Source organism: Xenopus laevis, chromosome 9_10S, assembly GCF_017654675.1.
Source record: "Xenopus laevis strain J_2021 chromosome 9_10S, Xenopus_laevis_v10.1, whole genome shotgun sequence".
In the NCBI taxonomy this organism is placed as follows: domain Eukaryota; kingdom Metazoa; phylum Chordata; class Amphibia; order Anura; family Pipidae; genus Xenopus; species Xenopus laevis.
In genome coordinates this window covers 86302089-86322978 of record NC_054388.1, presented here as the reverse complement: position 1 = coordinate 86322978, position 20890 = coordinate 86302089, and the positions used below count along the sequence as shown (strand labels likewise).

Here is a 20890-nt window from a genome sequence, read left to right as displayed (position 1 = left end):
GGATATCCATTATTTTTTAACGTCTTCTTGCATGCATAAAAAACAAAAACCATTCAAAAGTGTCTCTTAACATGTGAGACATTGTAAGGTGTATATATTTCCTTAGGAAAATATAGAGTGGTACTAGCAGTATATCACATACAAAGAGCAATATTAGTAAAAATAAATAAATAAATAAATTAAAAAATTTAAAAAAAAACTATGGAACAGGACATTGCTTTGTTTTTTAAAAGGAACAACCTTGCCTTACAGTTAATGCTCAATCCTAAAGTGCACAGCCCACATTTCATTTTGTCCAGTGAGTGAACATTCCAATAAACAAAAGGACAAAAGCGAGCATATTGGCACATAGATTCGCTTGTTACTGCTCTTCATTCAGCAGGCATAGCACGTGTCAATAAATACATTTAAGAGCTATACTCTCCGTTCTATAGATTATGTTTACCCTTCTACCTCAAAATCTGCTCAATGGGGCCTCTCACAGGCTGACATCACTCTATTCAGTGCACTTCTAAGAAGAAGCAGATGTGAGCACATCAACTTTTCTCCGCCTGAGTAGAAAATGTAAAAGATGAAAAGCTGATAAAGATCCAGTATGTGTAAAACAGTTCTTTCTATCCAGATCATGTAAAAAATGTTTCTTGTTTTATTGCATAGTATTGTTTTTCCCCAAGAAAGACAACTTTAATCTGTTTCAGTTTCAGGCCAATTGTTTTGAATGTAGCTTTATATAACTTTATGATGTACTAAATAAACCAAAAAAGGTCGTTATACAGGAAAAAAATTTTTTGCAATTATTTCGAAGAATTTCTTTAGATTGAGCGCATGAAAGGCACGTTCATTTTTTTTTTTATTGTGTATCCTTTGCCCTTTAGGGGGGGTCTTTCCTATAAACCCCAATAAGAAAAACCCCTCAAGGCTTCCCTCTGAAAGTGCCCCTAAGAGTTTGCTCATGTATTGGTGCAGAATAAGCACTGCAGAGCTCATAGGTGCCACCTTCTGGATCTCCGGTCTTCTTCAGGTCCTCTTCCTTCCCTTCGGCAATTTCCGTCACTTTTGGCGCATGTGCAGTTGCTAGAAAATGGATGACTAATGTGCATGCACTTATACGTTGCTCACTTAGAGAAAAAGACCGGAGATCCGGAAGGCGACTCCGCTGCGCTTACTCTGCACCAATACGTGAGCAAACTCTTAGGGGCAATTTCAAGGGTAACTATGTGGGGGGGGGAGTAGGGAGGGGGGGGACTACCTAGGGTAGTAGGAAGGGTTTTTTCTTATTGGGGGGGGTTTAGTTATCCTTTAAATTATTCACTCTGCTACTCCGTTACTTATGAACTTATATTAAATGTACTGCCATTCTCAATTTTTAAAATTTAAAGGCTTGTGACAATTGTGCTTGGAAAATCATATAGAAAAGTGGTGTTTTCTGCTGAATAATAAAGGCTGCTTGGCAGTGAAAGACAATTATGCTGCAGCTGAACACAGTGCTACTGCTAACGGTGATGGAAGTGGTGTGATTGTCTCCTAAATTCTCTGTACTTTCTGTCTGACCATTGTACTAGAGCTGGGAAGTGAAAGTGCTGGACGGAAAGTGTTTGTGCAATGATACATGGGGAAATTTGTCCCCATGTTAAAAATTGCAGGCGACGGATCTCCCTGAAGATGCCTTGTAATTTATTTGCAGCCTGCGGAAGCAATTTTTCTTTTCTTTTTTTACTTTGGGCAACAGATTTCACCATGTCTCATTGCCCTTTATGTGAAGTAGTCCTGATAAGGAGAAATGGGTAACTCCTTATGTATCTACTTAGGGCTAAATGTAACCATGTACTGTATATAGCTAGAAAAGGGATTTATCTTTCACACATATTTGTGCTTGTAAAAAAAAATGCAGATGCAGGCCTATTGTACAAGGTGTCCCTGTAAGATCCCTTGTCTTCCACCTTATTTCTTCCACATTATTATTATTTATTTGCAAAGCCCTGATGATTTTTTTCAGTGTTTCTTTAGATATTATACATCATTCACATCATTCCCTGTCTCAGTGGGGCTTACAATCTAAGGTCACTTTGGCACTTACTCACACTATGGACACATTTAACAGGAGCCAATTAACCTGCCTGTAAGTCACTAATGAAACCCATGTACACACAGAAAGAGAATACACATGCTCCTTGCAGATAGTGCCCTGGCTTAAATCAAACTTGGGATAACAGGCTTACAAGGACACAGTGCTAATAATTTTATTCAATATACAGTAAGGTCCATAAATATTTGGACAGAAAACTTTTTTCTCTAATTTTGGTTCTGTGCATTACCACAATGAATTTTAAACGAAACAACTGAGACACAGTTGAACTGCAGACTTTCAGCTTTAATTCAGTGGGTTGAACAAAAAGATTGAATAAAAATGTAAGGAATTAAAACCTTTTTTTTAACACAATCACTTCATTTCAGGGGCTCAAAAGTAATTGGACAAATTTAAAAAAACTGAAAATAACATGTTAATTTTCTAATACTTTGTTGAAACCCCTTTGATGCTTTTAGGAGTCTCTAATTTGTATATCTTACATTTTTTTTTTATTCATCCATCCTCAGTCCTGTGCGCTGTACTTTACTCCCTACTCTATTTTTTCCTTGGCCACATGGATGGATATTGGCTAGTAATGTGATTAGCTTTGCTGTTGTGTAGTGTGGGTGCTATCCTCAAGTCCATGCTGGTTTAAGCTCTATGGTCCGGTGTTTTTTTTCCCCACACTGTACATAGACAGGTTTGTGGATTCTTGATCAAACTGATCCAAGGTTTTTTGTGTGGTAGGATGCATAAAAAGTAATTTCCAGTGGAGCAGAGACTGATGTGATGGTGAACAGGCTTTATAAAGCACCGTAACCGCAGTACATTCCTATGATATCATCAGTTTGATAAATTTGCATTTTAATCAGTTCATTAAGTTAACTATTTCCTACTGTGTATTTGCCAAAGGTAATAATGGTATCTTAATTATAGTATGTCATTAATTATATGCCATTTGTTACTCAGGAAAGCTAAACCTAGCTAAATAGCTGGCGCAAATTGTGGGAACTGCTCGTCGGTGGCTGTGTTTAACACGTAGTGCCGCCCATTGCTTTCACAAACACAGAATATTTTCACGAGAGAACATGAACAGTACAGGTTCTTGTGTACTGGCAACGGGACGTCCTCAAAAACATCCTGCCACGTCAAACAAAGTAGTGAAAATGTATGTAAATGACAGCAAAAAGTCTTGCTGAGCAGTGTGAATTTGTTTGGCCCTATCTCCCATTCTTGGCATTAAACACAGAGGTCAGAGTCAATTAATATCTCACCCTTTCATACATCAACTCTTTCCCTTCCCAACCATGCATGATTAGAAATCAGAATGGGACTGGGAAAAGTCCAGTCATATGATGGGAGTTATAGGAGATGTACAGATCTAAAGACCAGTAGCAGGCAAAACATAGACAGGAAAACACAGAATAGAGATTCTGTATATGTTTAATCTGTGATGCTCTTTCAGTCTACCTCTGAGGGCCTGCAGGAGGCACCTTTGTAGTGTTCCTCAGTTACAAGCACTGTGGTGGTGAGTTTGCATGTCTGTTTGTATTGTCTGTGTAGGGCAATTGTCTCAAGCAAAGGTTAATATGCTGTGGCACATTATTTTTGGCCCATGCCAAACTCTGTGCATGGGTAGGACAGTAAATAGAATATTTGTTGATGCCCGTACTCAAGAATGAAACACATTTCCCTAATGACTTTCAAGTTTGTCAAACTGTTCTACACACTCTCTGTACCAGAAAGAAAAGCTTTTCCACCCATCTGTTAGTAGTCACTACATGAAAGAAATATGGAGGAAAAATATGGTTATTTCTTGAAAAGTGATATCTTTGCACTAGCAAATATTATCACTACACCACAGTTTAAAAAAAAAGCTATTACTGGAAGCCACACTTAAAAGTCTGTATTGTGGCAAAACATGATGGACCCTAACACACCTGATACTATTAAAAAGGCTAGAGAGCATACACTATACACTCCTTTATTCAACCCCAATACCGTATATACTCGAGTATAAGCCGACCCGAGTATAAGCCGAGGTACCTAATTTTACCTAAGAAAACTGGGAAAACTTATTGACTCTAGTATAAGCCTAGACACAACTACAGCCGTCTCCCAGCAGCGCACATTCTGCCAAAGCGACCCCCCCCGCGATCAACCGGACTTCTTTGCAAAGTTGATGGAGAATTGCCAAACGGATTACTGTGTGCATTGTCCCACTGTCCCACTACCATGTGCAGAGGGTGCTGTGTGATATTGCCATCACTGTTAATCTTTCGTATAACCAACAGAGGGCGCTGTGTGATATTGCCATCACTGTTAATCCTTCATATAACCAACAGGCGGCACTGTGTGATATTGCAGTCACTGTTATTCTTTCATATAACCAACAGAGGGCGCACTGTTATTCTTTCATATAACCAACAGAGGGTGCTGTGTGATATTGCAGTCACTGTTATTCTTTCATATAACCAACAGATGGCGCTGTGTAATATTGCAGTCACTGTTATTCTTTCATATAACCAACAGATGGCGCTGTGTGATATTGCAGTCACTGTTATTCTTTCATATAACCAACAGATGGCGCTGTGTGATATTGCAGTCACTGTTATTCTTTCATATAACCAACAGAGGGCATTATGGGATATTGCAGTCTCTCCCCAAGTGAACTGTTGGTATAGGAATGATTAAAAGTGACTGCAATCTCAGCTACTCGGGTCGGATACCACTGACCCGAGTATAAGCCGAGGTAGACTTTTTTAAGCACATTTTGGATGCTGAAAAACTCGGCTTATACTCAAGTATATCTACATACAAATTAAACAAATATATTTCTGATTTCAAGGTAGATTTTGTTATTTCCTAAAGAATGAATTATAATGTAATTAATAATAATTTACATTTACTTATCACTCGTTTGGCATATTTTCTCCTGCATTTAGTTTCTCATGCAAACGCTTGCCTTGCTTTTGCTACACAAGTTTTGGTTTGAACACGTGCTGGCTCTGCTAGTAAGTCAACGCAGTACCAGTAATTCAGCATTTTGTTACGGGAAAGAGAAAGTAGGTTAAGAACATCGACAAACTCTGGGCAGGTAAAACCAAACCACATCTGTACTGTGCAGGAAGCAGATGGAAACCTTTCTCACCCAACAGGAAGGAAGACACATCTATGGTGACAGCTGCAAAATAAACATAGCTTTTTACTCATGCACCTTAGCCCTCAAAAAACCTGATAGTGGTCAATTTTAAGGGCAAAGTATCAAATGGATTACCAAGCATGACGTGGCTCCACACCTATGTTTAATTACAACCCTATATACTGGTAGAAGTTGTTCATTTGCTTAAAAAAAAAGAAGTTGCAGAAGTGAAGTGAGACATTTCGAGGAAGTGAGCTGTGCAATATTTGTATTTCTGAGAACTCTTTACCACAAGGTAACACTTTAATTTTATCTTATCAGTGAAATTGATAAGATACGAATCTAATTACATAAAATGACTGGAGAATCAGCCAGCACGCAGAGGGGCTTCATTTAGTAACACTAAATGAACACTAAACAGGTCACATTTTTTCCATGGCAGTAACCCATAGAATAATCAGCAATTACCGTTTTGCGTCAATCAAAGAAAAAAAATTGATTGGTTGCCATGTTACTGCCAAGGTACACATTTTCCTATGGTAGATAAATCATCCCTCACAGTTTGCACAATAACCTTAGGCTAAAACTAAGATAGTATAGCAACTACATCCCTATTTGTGGAAGCGTATTTATCAAATGATGAGTTCCAATTTTAACCCATTGATAAATATCCTTCTTAACATCCAATAGGAATGAATGAATAGAAAGTGGGTGAGTTTTTATTTATAAATCTGCCCCTAAAAGTGCTGGATTTTTGATCATTATGTTTTACAGCAACATTTCACACAATTATAGGTAACTGAACATTTTAGATTCTATTTACAACAACAAATGTATGCATGTTTCATACATATATAAAGATTATTACAATTACTCAAAGAAACAGATTGTAAAGGCAAAAAAGAAAGAAGAGAGACAAAGAAGGAGAACTTTCCCTGGGTAGACCAGAAGAGTGTGGGATAGAAAATGAAGAGAGACAGGATGTTATTAAGGTATATACAGGAAGTCATCAATGGCAGAGATTCATACAAAATAACAGGGACAGCCAGACATTGAATTTCCACAGAAGACAGACGAGGAACTATAGAGGGCAAACCAACAGGAAGAATAGTGGAGAGGGGTTAACAACCTCATTTCTTGCAAGCTTGTGCGGTTAAATTCACAACACTATCATCAACAGAAGATCCTTAAATAATTATAATTATATGTAATTTAATAATAAGATTGTTTATTAATAAACAGTTTTTCAGAATAGGGTGGTGTTTTTTTGGCAGAAAAATGTTTCCCCCCTTCTTTTAAGTACAGAAGATTATATTGATTTATTAATGTTACAGGTTCAAGGCATAGATTTAACTACAAGCTTTGCATCACTAACTCATTACGCACAAGCTCATAAGCAGGTTACAAATGTAAGATAGGGAATAGAAAAAGGAGTAACAAAAAGTAGCAATAACAAAAATGTGTAGCCTTACATAGAAGTTGTTTTTAGTTGGGGGTCAGTGACCTCCATTTTAAAGCTGGAAAGATTTAGAAGAAGGCGGCAAATATTTAAAAAACTATTAAAAAGAAATAATGAAGGCCAAATGAAAGTTACTTAGAATTAGTCATTCTATAAAATACTAAACTTTAATTTAAAGGTGAAACACCCCCTTTAAAGGAACAGTAACACCAAGGAATGAAAATATCATGTACGGTTGCCCTGCACTGGTAAACCTGATCTGTTTGCTTTAGAAACACGATTATAGATCATTTAAATAAGCTGCTGTGCAGCAATGGCATAAACTGAAAAAGGGTAAAATTGCACATGTCAAACAGTGGATAACAGATAACACCATTATGTTCTACAGAGCTTATCCAATATCTGCTACGTAACCTGAGCCTTTCCTCCTTTGAAAGGCTGTACACCCATGCTGACCCCCTGCTTCACAGCAGCTTTTATATAAACAATAGTAGTGTTTCTGAATCAAAACAGCAGTTATTGATTCAGCATTATATTTAATGCTTTAAAAATCTTTCATTATGTGATGTTACTGTTCCTTTCAGCCCTCAAATCCCTTTTGTATTCATCAAGCCTTGATTTTCTGTCAAAAACTAGTATGCATAATATGTATTTTTTCACTACTTCTGTATGAACCCCTCAACATTCCTTACAATACATTAAACTCAAAAACAGTGTCAGTGACAATGAATGCATTTTAAATAAATTGCAATTGCAATATGGCATCAAATGGCAAGTGTCTTAAAGGAGAAGGAAAGCTACGGAGGCATTTTATTACCAATAGATTAGCTGCAATAGTGCAAGCTAGAATGCTATATTTATTCTGTGGAATGTTTTAACATACCCGAGTAAAAAGCTCTAGAAACTCTCTCTGTTTGTTTAGGATAGGAGCTGCAGTATTAATGTGGTGTGACATCACTTCCTGCCTGAGTCTCTCCCTGCTCTGGGCTCAGATTACAGTAGAGAAGGGAGGGGGGGGGAAGAGGAGCAAACTGAGCATGCTCTTGCCCAGGGCAATGAGGTTTAAGCTCAAGGGAGGAAGTCTGATACAGAAGCCCATGAGTACACAATAGAAGGAAAGAAATGCAGTGTTTCTTTTGACAGGGGACTCAGAGCAACATTACTTTGGGGGTTTACTGGTATATTTAGATGGACCTTTCTGATAAGGCTTACTTAGTTTTAACCTTTCCTTCTCCTTTAAGAGAAAGAAAAAGCCAGTGGCTCATGAGCAACATGTTTCTCACCAACCTCTTTTATGTTGCTCCCAGTGGCCTCAAAGCAGGTGCTTATTTTTTAATTTCATGCTTGGAGGCACTTTTTGGTTGCATGAAAACTAAGGGATATATTTATTATGCTGTGTGAAAAAACAGTGTGATAATACACCACATCACTAGGCTTTGCCATGTAAAAAACGATATAAAAAATGGTGTACATTTTATGTAAATTTGTTTCTTAGCTTGCTGTCCGTCAGAAGTCGTGTAAAATAAAGGCGTCAAATCTGGCATTTGCATGGCGTAAAATTACACACACTTTAATAAGCTCGCCATTTATTTTACACTGTTTTTCACACTGTTTTTTGAAATAATTTCAGTTTTGATACAGCTTAATAAGTATTGTCCTTAAGTGTACTGTCAAGTAGAGCCTCCTGTAGGCTGTCAGTCCTCATAGGGTCTACAAAATAACCAATCACAGCCCTTATTTGGCATCCACTGGGACTTTCTTTATGTTTTTGCTCCCCAACATTTTTTACATTTGAATGTGGCTCATGGGTATAAAAGGTTGGGGACCTCTGTTCTAAGCCATTAAGTACTACAAAACATAAGTACAAGTTAGGGTTAAAATACATTAAAGGAACAGTGTAAAAATAAAAACTGGGTAGATATGTTTCTAATATAGTTAGTTAGCCAAAAATGTAATGTATAAAGGCTGGAGTGACTGGATGTCGAACATAATAGCTTTGCAGCTCAGCGACTTGAAGGGGGGGGGCACATGGGACATAACTGTTCAGTGAGTTTACAATTGATCCTCAGCATTCAGCTCAGATTCAAAAGCAACAGTTATGACCCATGTGGCCCCCTCACGTCACTGATTGGTTACTGCCTGGTAACCAGTCAGTGGAAACCAAGAGAGCTGCAGGAAGTAGTGTTCTGGCTATTATGTTAGACATTCAGTCACTCCAGCCTTTATACATTACATTTTTGGCTAACTAACTATATTATATATATTTTGCACAGTCTATCTATTTACCTCGTTTTTATTTTTATACTGAACAATTCCTTTAAGACCTTTCTATAAATAAAAAGGAAGGGCCCAATGATATTTGGAAGGACATACATTTTGATATTGCCATTGGCTTTTTCATTATAGAACAAAGCTGAACAAACTTGTTGCATAAAACTAGACTTTTCTGTAGTGTTTTTTCCCTACCTTTTACTTTATTTTTTGAGCACTTGACCCTCCTCATTATTCTTAACTGCCTTAGCAATAATGTATCAAATTAGAGGAGATATTTGTCAGAAGGCAAAACTTTCTCCTAGGAAGGCCATTTATGAGCTGAGTGAATCCCCACAGGAAATCAAACATGTAAAACATTTTTTTTTTTTATCATCAGCCATTTGTCAGTACTAATAAAGTTTGTCAGACAAGTACCAAAATGCATTCAAAGAAACACTGAAATAGCGACTTACAGAACTTTGCTGAATATCATGTTCTGCTTTAGATGAAAACACAGACAGGTCTCCATTTAATATGACATCAGCTAGAGAGTTGACCAAAGGTGCATAGTGGATTGTTAAAAAGACCTAAATGTGGGATAAAGAGAAAACCAAGAGTTAAATATATATAACATATACATAAAATACAGCTTTCATTAAAAGTGATGGCTCACTTTTAGTATTTTATAGGATGATAGTTTAGGAAACATTTTAATTGGTCTTCCTTTTTTCATTTTTTTTTATAGTTTTTCAATTATTTGCCTTGACTCTTTCAAATGGGGGTCACTGACCCCATCTAAAAAACAAATGCTTTGTAAGGCTACAAATGTATCGTTACTGTACTATTTTCTACACATCTTTCTACTCCGGTCCTCTCCTATTCATATTCCAGTTTCTCGTTTAAATCAATGCATGGTTGCTATGGTAATTTGGACCCTATCAGCCAGACTGCTGAAACTGCAAACTGACACTGCTGCAAGGGAACCCTACAATTACGGTCAGCCTGTACCCCCCAATAATTCTAGGGATCCTTTAGTGGGTTGGGTCAAACTATATACACATCTACCATTTTAGTCATTAATTATATACAGTTGTGTTCAGAATAATAGCAGTTCGACATCACTAACCTGATCAATCACTGTTTTTGATCAAAATTATATTTCTACATGGCAAATAATTTACTAGTAGGTGTAGTAACGTAATAAAAAACCAATAGACCCAACAGTTAAGATATACATGCTGCTGATTCTGTGTCACTGAATCATTAACTGAGGCTTGTTCAAAATAATAATAGCTTGTTCCAAATAATAGCAGTGTGGAGTTCAATTAGCGAGGTCATTATGTGAAAAAACAGGTTTCACTTACGTCCCTTATTTAAGGAGGGAAGGCAGCAAATGTGCTACTGGGTAAAGTTCATTTCTCTCTGAAAAACGGGTTGTTCCAGACATTGTCCAGAAGAAAAGCGTACTTTTATTAAAAAGTTGAAGCCAAACTATCGGCAAGAAGTCCCTGCAAAGTCCCATTGTTGAAATAAAGGTGTGCTGAAGAGGTAACAATTTGCCAAAGAACACACTGACTGGCCTAAAGAGAAATATCTCAACATTTTGTGGGGATTGATAAAAGCAAGATTGTTCTTTTTGGGTCTAGGGTCTGCAGATAGTTTGTTAATCAACAAACGCTGAATTCATGCCATAGTACACTGTGAAGAAAGTGAAGCATGGTGGCACAAGCATCATGATATGGGGATGTCACTATAAGTACCGGCACTCAACATATTACAAACAGATCCCAGGTGCTTTCCCAAATTAGATCAGACAATTGAAGACACTGGAAGCACTCATGGATTTATTGGAGCTTCACATGGTCCCCTACATCAACACATTTTGGTTCTCCTTAAACCGTCGGCTGGATCAACCGAAACACGTTGATGTGAGAGATTATGTGAAGCTCCAATAAATCCACTTTTTATCTATATCCATGAATGTATATATACTAAGGGTTTGTATATTAGGCAAAAAAATTGATTTTATTCCACTTTTTGGTCCTAAAGCAGGACTTTTTTTTTTTTTTTAATAGATGTGAGAGAGGGTGCTCTGTTTGCTTTTCACTCCAGATCAAGGTGTCTGGTGAGACCGAAACCCTAAACGCCGAGTAATAATTTTTCTTTTGTGCATTTATATTTATTGTCAATTTTTTAAATTCTAACAGCACTTGGTCCAGTAAATATATATATATATATATATATATATATATATATATATATATATATATATATATATATATATATATATATATATATATATATATATATATATATATATATATATATATATATATATATACATACACACACATATACACACACATAATGATTCCGGAAGTTCTCTATCCACATTATCCGCTTTGTATTAAACACCTCTTACACGCTGGTGCATACTAAATCCGTTAATTGTTAACAGTTGTACATCTATTAAGTATGGCAACAAAAACAAAGAAAAGCCAAACATAAATTAAAGGTGTTCCTATGTCAAAGAGTATTTGGCAACATAGATACATATTTACTACAAAAGCCTTTAACCACAAAAGAAAAAAACAATCCCCCACTACTTGTGAAAAAATGGAAAGAACAAACTGATGTTTAAAGGACAAGGAAAGTCTAAATTAGAATAAGGCTAGAAATGCTGTATTTTGTATACTAAACATAAGCATGAACTTACTGCACCACAAAGCCTAATGAAACAAATGATTTATACTTTTAAAGTTGGCCACAGGGGGCTGTCATCTTGTAACTATTTTAAACAACTTTGCCTGACCCTGACCCTGCACATGCTCAGTGTGGTCTGGGATGCTTAGGGATCGTCATAAACAAAGCTGCTTGGATTCTGCATGGCTGGTAAGTAAGGCGGGGGCTCCCCCTGCTGTTCATAAGTATTATTGTTTCCCTGCTCAGCAGTTAGGGACCGTCTGACAATTCCAATCCACAGCAGTAAATGAAGGGAGAATTTCACTGCATACAGTCAGGTTTCTTATAAAAACGGTACACATTTTTTAATTAAAGGAATAGTTCAGTGTGAAAATAAAAACTGTGTAAATAGATAGGCTGTGCAAAATAAAAAATGTTTCTAATATAGTTAGTTAGCCAAAAATGTAATATATAAAGGCTGGAGTGAACAGATGTCTAATAAAACAGCCAGAATCCAACTTCCTGCTTTTCAGCTCTATAACTCTGAGTTAGTCAGCGACTTGAAGGGGGGCCACATGGTACATTTCTGTTCAGTGAGTTTGCAATTGACCCTCAGCATTCAGCTCAGATTCAAGAGCAACAGAAATGACCCATGTGGCCCCCCCTCAAGTCTCTGATTGGTTACTGCCTGGTAACCAGGGCAACCAGTCAGTGTAAACCAAGAGAGCTGAAAAGTAGTGCTCTGACTGACTTGTTATACATCAAATCACTCCAGCCTTTATACATTACATTTTTTGGCTAACTAACTATATTAGAAACATTTTTTATTTTCACAGCCTATCTATTTACCCAGTTTTTATTTTTTACACTGAACAATTCCTTTAAAGTATATTGGAGATAGGTTTCTTTTTCATTAAATAAAGTAAAAATTAGATTTAATTTTTTTGCCTTTTCTTGTCCTTTAAACTACAATGAAGGAAGTGAAATAAATAGATATTAGAATGATTAATAATGGAAAACAACACACAGTACAGTACCTTCTAGCCAAGGACAAACTAAGGAGACTGCAGTCAAGTTGTTTTTCTCTTTTTTATCCCAGTTTCTCAAGGCTTCTTTTTAAAAGAGGCTTGGTTTGTCTCTGAGTGCATTATTCAGCTGATCTATTAGAAAGCCCTAATTTGCCAGCAAGCATTGCTTCTTCAGAAGTTTATTAGGTCAATTTGAATATAAACTTAAATGCCTGTAGGGCGTAAGGTTGATGCACATTTATTTATTTTAAAGCAAAGCTCTGAATGGGATGAACTCCAAATGCTGAAAGCCATTCCAGTAATCCAAAGATCAATAACGTCCCCTTTGTTAAGGGTTAATAAATTGGCATGAATATTATTAAAAATATATACCTGCATTTGTTGGGAAACAGTTCTCTAAGACTCTACATTACTGTATGTTTGCAGTACAACAATTAACAGATGTAGGCTTACTGGGGGTTAAATCCATCTGCTGTGGAGGAGTAAAGAAAGCTAGGCTTGAGACAAACACAATTATTTTACATTATTAGGCACAGCAGCACTGCAAGTTTCTGGATTAAACCCAGTGTCTGGCGGATTTCATTCATGAAAGTGCCACGCTGCATTGATCAAACAACAGCGCTACCAAAACGAAAAATTTAAAGAAATAAATAAAGGCCATCCCAAGAACTGATGGTTCCAGTGGGTAAATTACATAGAATCTTGTGTTCCTGTCCAACCATGGTGACTCTCAATATGGAGCAATAGCCAAACTTCTGAATCAGTGTTGTCTTCTACTGCTCCTTACTGACTGGTCACATCAATGTAAAAAAAAAAAAAAAAAAAAAAAAAAGGATTTGTCCTCCTAAGCTTTTAACATTTTCACAACTTCCAAGTTACATTTGAGAGACTAGATGTCCTTCTCTGAGGCAGGGGAACACCAACAAATAAAAATATTATATTGAAAGTGCAAACATAAAAAAATAAGGGTGGCTGGCCCTCTATATTTGTATGCGTCAGCTTGACTACACATGGTGAACGGTCTTCTCCTTTGAGGCACAAAATCAGCTTGACCCATTCTTCAAGTACTTTCATTGCCATCATCAAACTGAAAAAATCTGCATCAAATGGATTAGGAACGTATAGCACTTACAGTGCACCCAACACAATAATAATAATAATAATAATAATAATAATAATAATAAAAGACCCCTGCTTGGAGCATGAAAACAGTAAACCTGAAGGTGGATATTCCTTTGGGTTTTGCAGCATTATCCTCTATAAGGTTCGTCACCCAATCAATGATATGGGTGTGGATGTGTGTCGGAACAGGGCGTTTTGGGTATGCATTTAATATGTTGTTGTAAGCCCACACACCCCTCTTTTTTAAATTATTATTATTAATTAATTGGGCTGGGTTCATACATCATTATCGATTCCCTAACACATTAGCTAATTTTATACATTTTAGGACACATCATAGAAGAGATCACTGGCTGTGCTGCTTGTTTCAAGATGCTTATTGGTTTCTAATAAAACCAACATAGATTTAGACAAGTGGAGGGCACATAAGCAGAGAACTATGGATGCCAATAAGAGTCACTGGTTGGCTTGGCAGTTTTTGCAAAACACATCGGGGTATATGTATCAAAGAGCGAAGTTGGAGATTGCCACGGTCCTCTAGAGAGATATTCTGCCACTCTCCATTCATTTCTATGGGATTTTTAAAAGAGAATTTATCAATGGGTAAAAGTGAATACTTTGATAAATACGCCTTTCAAAATCCCATAGAAATGAATGGAGAGTGGCGGAATTTCACTCTAGCGGACTGTGGCGATCTCTAACTTCACTCTTTGATACATATATCCAATAGACTATACCTACTTAATGGGATACTGTCATCGGAAAACATGTTTTTTTCAAAACGCATCAGTTAATAGTGCTACTCCAGCAGAATTCTGCACTGAAATCCATTTCTCAAAAGAGCAAACAGATTTTTTTATTTTCAATTTTGAAATCTGACATGGGGCTAGACATTTTGTCAATTTCCCAGCTGCCCCTAGTCATGTGACTTGTGCCTGCACTTTAGGAGAGAAATGGTTTCTGACAGGCTGCTGTTTTTCCTTCTCAATGTAACTGAATGTGTCTCAGTGGGACATGGGTTTTTACTATTGAGTGCTGTTCTTAGATCTACCAGGCAGCTGTTATCTTGTGTTAGGGAGCTGTTATCTGGTTACCTTCCCATTGTTCTTTTGTTTGGCTGCTGCAGGGAAAAGGGGGGGGGATATCACTCCAACTTGCAGTACAGCAGTAAAGAGTGATTGAAGTTTATTTTGAAGTTTAAGTCACATGACTTGGGGCAGCTGGGAAGTTGACAATATGTCTAGCCCCATGTCAGATTTCAAAATTGAATATAAAAAAATCTGTTCGCTCTTTTGAGAAATGGATTTCAGTGCAGAATTCTACTGGAGCAGCACTATGAACTGATTCATTTTGAAATTTTTTTTTTTTCCCATGACAGTATCCCTTTAACACTAAAAGGGTTAGAGTGCCTTGGTGTAATCACCACATTATTTTTTTTAATCATATAAAGATTTTACCTGTGACAGCAAATATAGAGCCACTTGCCGACTTATTCTTGGGCGATCTCCAGGCTAAAGAAAAAATACTTTGTTAATATATAGTTTTAGTTCAAATCTTAAATGAACACAATGTTTGAAACCTTTATTTTATAAATAACACATGATAATAATAATGCAGGTGTGAGATCTATTATTGAGAATGTTAGGGACACTGGGTTTTCTGTACAAGGAATCGTGGAATAATGTCTTAAGGCATTTATTTATTTTTTTAATCAATCTCTCAAATACAAGCTGAAAAAAATCCCCAATAAAGCATTAATTTTACCACTAGAATTTATTAAATGGGCAATACTGAACACATGATGAAAGTCTTGGTAACACAATAGCTTACTTAGGCTAACACAAATTTCCATGGAGTTCAACCTGGACATATGATGGATGGAGCTACTGCTCAATGAAGCAGTAGATAGTTTATTATATATGCCCTTATATATTTATACACAGTGATGTCTCCTCCTTAAGTGCCTCTTCTGCAGCCTAAACACCCCTAATTTGTCCAGTCTTTCTATATAACTTTCCATACCCTTTACCATCTTTGGACTCTCTCTCTAAATCAATAAAATACTGTTTGAGCACTGCATAGCATATTACTGATGGGGTCTTACCCTCTCCTACTGTGAATCTATATCCATTTTCAAAAGGGTTTGCTAGTTTTAAAAAATTAAATAATGCTAGAAATGCTGTACTTTATATATTAAACATAAACATGAACTGTGGGGGCGGTCATCTTATAACTTTGTTAAACATCTTTGCAAGACCAAGACCATGCATATGCTCAGTGTGATCTGGGCTTATGTTGGGATGTTAAGCTTGGTGATCGTCATAAATTATTAAAACAGCACAAGTCAAATAATATCTACCATAGAAGCTAATACAGTAATGCAGACTGCACTGGATCTGTGGATACAAATCTCTACACAGTCGCCGGCTGCTCTACAGGGAAACAACCAAAGCTGCTTGAGATCAGGGAAGTAAGGTAGGGGGGGGCTCCCCTGTTGTTTGAAAGTATGCTCAGTTTCCCTGCAGAGCAGTTAGGGACCGTGTCTCCTATCTGCAGCTGTCAGAGCAAGTAAATGAAAGGGGAATTTCAAAGTATATTGGATTTCTTTTTCATAAAAGAAAGTAAAGATGGGATTTTATGTTTTAGCCATTAAACCTTTAACCCTTGTCTGTTAAATTAAAGTACCCCGTTTACTCTAAATGATTACAAAGCAAGTGAAATTGCAGGCCCTCTAAAATTAATGATGTTGATAATAACTAGATAATACCACCAAAAGTATAATCTACTAAAAACATTTATTAATAATATATCCAGGGTAGATTATCTCTTGAGATCTTTCTACTGCCATCACTATTACTAATCTTTGCACTACAGTTTTGTCTGTCATTGCTAAGGAAAACTGGAGCATTACTAATAATTGATATGCTGTAGTAATCTACTTCGCTATTAATGTAGCATTTTATCTTATATCTTTTGCTACAATAAATTCAAAACGTAGCAATCAAACCTATTTATTAGGGATGCACCGAATCAACTATTTTGGATTCGGCCGAACTCCCAAATCCTTTGCGAAAGATTCGGCCGAATACCGAACAGAATCCGAATCCTAATTTGCATATGCAAATTAGGGGGAAAGGGGAAAACATTTTTTACTTCCTTGTTTTGTGACAAAAAGTCACGTGATTTCCCTCCTGCCCCTAATTTGCCTATGCAAATTAGGATTCGGTTCGGCCGGGCAGAAGGATTCGGCCGAATCCGAATCGGCTGAAAAAGGCCGAATCCTTGCCGAATCCCAAACCGAATCCAGGATTCGGTGCATCCCTACTATTTATCCGGTATGCAAAGGACTCAACTGTTTACCCCAAATTTGGTACCCCCACCAGATGCTAAAAGAGCCCACACTCTGGTTGGAGGAACAAACAGAAGGGAGGATGGATGGTGCAAACAAAGGCAAATGCTGGGAAAAAGGTGATTTTAAAAAAGGCAATGGTTTGAAATCTATTCTACCTCATCCTGTGTTACCAGCGAGTATACATAAAGAGGAAGCAGTAGTCTGTTAAGAAGATGGTCTGTGAGGACATCATTGAGGAACTCGCAGTTGATTATGAGGATATCATTTAGGTAGTTCAGATGGTCCAAGTGCTGTGATACCTGATTGTTTAGATTACCCCTGTTTCTGTGTCTGTAATATAAAAGAACTGTTAAGAAAAGCAGACTTTTACATGGGAAAACAACATTTTTGCAGAAAAAAAAAATTTGAATTTTTCATGAATTATGAAACCCCCGTGGTGTTAAAGTCTGAATAAAACAATTGGGATTTTTTCACAATTTTATCAAGTGTTTTCCCACACAAGAAATCTTTATGAAAATCTATTGGTAAATGGGGGGGGGGGGGAGTCTGTGCAAATTTGGTAGAAGTAGTGGAGTCGTTTTCAGAAAATAGTGAGAACTTTTCGGATTTTGATTTAATTAAAATGTTATCAGTTATAATTTAATTCGGATTTAATTAAAAAAGCGTATCTACAATACACCAGAATTTGGTTTTACACATTAAGATAAGGAGGAGACAACTGCCTAAATGTAAAATATATCATTTTATTGTGTTACTGGCCCTTTACATATAAAAATACCTTAAATAAAAGGATGCACTGAAGCTATCTACCATTAGCCAAGTATTAGCATCCAGCCAAATGGAATCGGAACCTTAAAGTAAATGACACATGGGTTGATTTTGGGCTCATGTGTTTAATTAAACCAAATTCACAGGGCCAAAACTGCAATAGCACACTACACTGTCCTTCTGCAATTGTATTAAAGCAGAAGTAAAGATTAACTTATGTATTACTCCTTTATTTGCAGTAGAGAATTAAATACAGTGCTAGTATTGCAGTCATGTTTCTTAGGCCTGTTTAAAGGGGTTGTTCACCTTCCAAACACTCAGATAGTTCACCATAAACAAAAACTTTATTCAATTGCTTTCCATCTTTTATTTTCTACCATTTTAAAGTTATTTTCCTGTGTTAATGTTTCAGTCTGGCAGCTCAGTGATCCAGGAGCATCTGAACTGTTACAATTTGCTACATTTAGTTGATACATTTATTTGATACATTTTCAGCAGAATCTGTGGCATATTAGCAACTATTGTATCAGTTCTAACAGCTGCCTTTAATGAAACTCAGGCACTCCGCTCATCAGGGTTAAAGAGAACAAATCAACTAAATGTATCAATTTAGAACAGTTAGGGGCACATTTACTAAGCTCGAGTGAAGGATTTGAATGAAAAAAACTTCGAATTTCTACTTTTTTTTTTGGCTACTTTGACCATCGAATTGGCTACTTTGACTTTCGACTACGAATCGAACGATTCGAACTAAAAATTGTTCGACTATTCGACCATTCGATAGTCGAAGTACTGTCTCTTTAAAAAAAACTTTAACTACCTACTTCGCCACCTAAAACCTACCGAGCACCAATGTTAGCCTATGGGGACCTTCCCCATAAGCTTTCCTAGCAATTTCTGATCGAAGGAAAATTGTTTGATCGATGGATTAAAATCCGTCGAATCGTTCGATTCGAAGGACTTAATTGATCGAACTAACATTGTAGCTCGGTAGGTTTAAAGTGGCAAAGTAAGTAGTCAAAGTTTTTTTTAAAGAGACAGCACTTCGACTATCGAATGGTCGAATGATTTTTAGTTCGAATCGAAGTTGGAGGTCGAATCGAAGTTGGAGGTCGTAGTAGCCTATTCGATGCTCGAAGTACCCAAAAAAAAAACTTAAAAATTCGAAGTTTTTTTTTACTTCAAATCCTTCATTCGAGCTTAGTAAATGTGCCCCTTATAGTTGGCCACTGTATAAACCTGGCCCTCCTTGGCCCAAAAACAGCATAATAAAGAGTGAGGTGGCCTAGCCGTTTGGTAAAGTATACAGTTTTTAGATTACTCTACAAAAGCTAACAAAAGCATAATATAATCTCCTCTAACTCACCTAAGTGCAATGCAAAAAAAAAAATGCAAAAAAATAAAAATTAAAAACCGACCAGAAAATGCTACCCAGCAAATTGGTTGCTATGGATTGCTGCACCTATGCATAACCCCACTAGTGTCTAGTATGTCTTTTTCATGGAAACAGTCATCTCATCAAGTAGGGACCAACAAACTCCTTTTTTCCACAAAATATTGGTTCCCATCAATTGAATCAGCAATCAACAGGGTGCAACTAAATTCAACAAAACACATACAGGTTTTCAATTGTGCTAACACATCTAGCTGCAGTCGTTCTACTTCAAAATCACAGACCTGCCCATCTCACCAATCAGACTGCTTCATTCCATAGTATCAGAGTATTGCTCAGAAGCATATCATGGTAAAGGTAATCTTCCATTTGCTAAGATTAAATTCACACAAATGACACCACTCCATTCCATAGGAAAAACATAAATATAGTACTGCCGTTTCAGAATTACCTTTCAATCTATGCTGCGTTTACTGGGAAAAAAATTGCAGGAGAATTCCCAAGTCAGCAGCATTGTAAAGTGTTTAAAATCAGGTGTAGCAACTTTTTATTACTTGTATGAGTGATCCCTGTACATTTCTCTGACAATTTTAATATAATATCTCAAGACACCTACAGTTAAAGAAAAACTGAAGCTTAACTAAATAAGTAGCCAAGAAATGTTGTACATTATATGTTGTACTTTTGTACCAGCCCAAGGCAACCACATCCCTTTAGCAGGAAAGATCTGTGTCTCCAAAGATGCCACAGTAGCTCCCCATCTTCTTTTCTGCTGATTCACTGCACATGCTCTGTGCTGCTGTCACTTAGTGATCTTAGAGACCGTCACACAATATACTGTATATACAGAATAGAAAAGTCATGATAAGGCTGATTAGTACTTAATAGAGATAATTACTACATGGCAGCTCAGAAACAATTGCAATTAGCATCAGAATTTAATAACCAGCCATGTAGCATCAGCTTATACTACAGAAAAACCTCATGTTCTGCTTGATCATTTGCGACGACCCCTAAGCTTAGCTTCTCAACAGTTGCTCAGAGCCCACTGAGCATGTGAGTGTTGCAGACACTTTCCAAGATGGTGATCCCCTGTGACAAGTTTGAAGTCCTGGATCATTGCTGCTATATTGACAATTGCTGGTGCAATAAATTCAGTACCGGTATATAAATTATGGCATTTTTAACCATATTTATTTTTAGGGATGTACCTCGGTTCGGGATTCGGCCAGGATTCGGGCTTTTCAGCAGGATTCGGCCGAATCCTTCTGCCCGGCCAAACCGAATCCGAATTTGTATATGCAAATTAGGGGTGGGGAGGGAAATAGTGTCACAAAAAAAGGAAGTAAAAAATGTTTTCCCCTTCCCACCCCTAATTTGCATTTGCAAATTAGGGTTCGGTATTCGGCTGAATCTTTTGCGAAGGATTCAGGGGTTAGGCTGAATTCAAAATAGTGGATTCGGTGCAACCCTATTTAATTTTAGGTTTTAGTTCTCTCTTAAATCCTTGATTTAAACTTGGTGATTATTAAATCACATGCAGGCAGATAAGTAAAATTGATGTCATGGGATCACACCTCTGAGTCCCATGCCATTTCTGCAGTTAATGCAGGCTACAGAAGA

General features: G+C 36.9%; 1 protein-coding gene across 7 annotated transcripts in view; it reads right to left on the bottom strand.

The window, feature by feature from the left end:
* Positions 1-20890, bottom strand: part of clec16a.S (C-type lectin domain family 16 member A S homeolog) — a 130061-nt gene that overhangs the window by 91973 nt on the left and 17198 nt on the right. For 6 of the 7 annotated variants that reach the window (XM_041579129.1, XM_041579131.1, XM_018239086.2 and 3 more), the window contains 3 exons: positions 17262-17436; positions 15212-15265; positions 9396-9509 (listed from right to left, as the gene is read on the bottom strand). In XM_041579129.1, the coding sequence (XP_041435063.1) occupies positions 9396-9509; positions 15212-15265; positions 17262-17436 (343 nt within the window). The remainder of the gene's footprint in view (positions 1-9395; positions 9510-15211; positions 15266-17261; positions 17437-20890) is intronic. The other variant, XM_041579130.1, reaches the window with a different exon arrangement.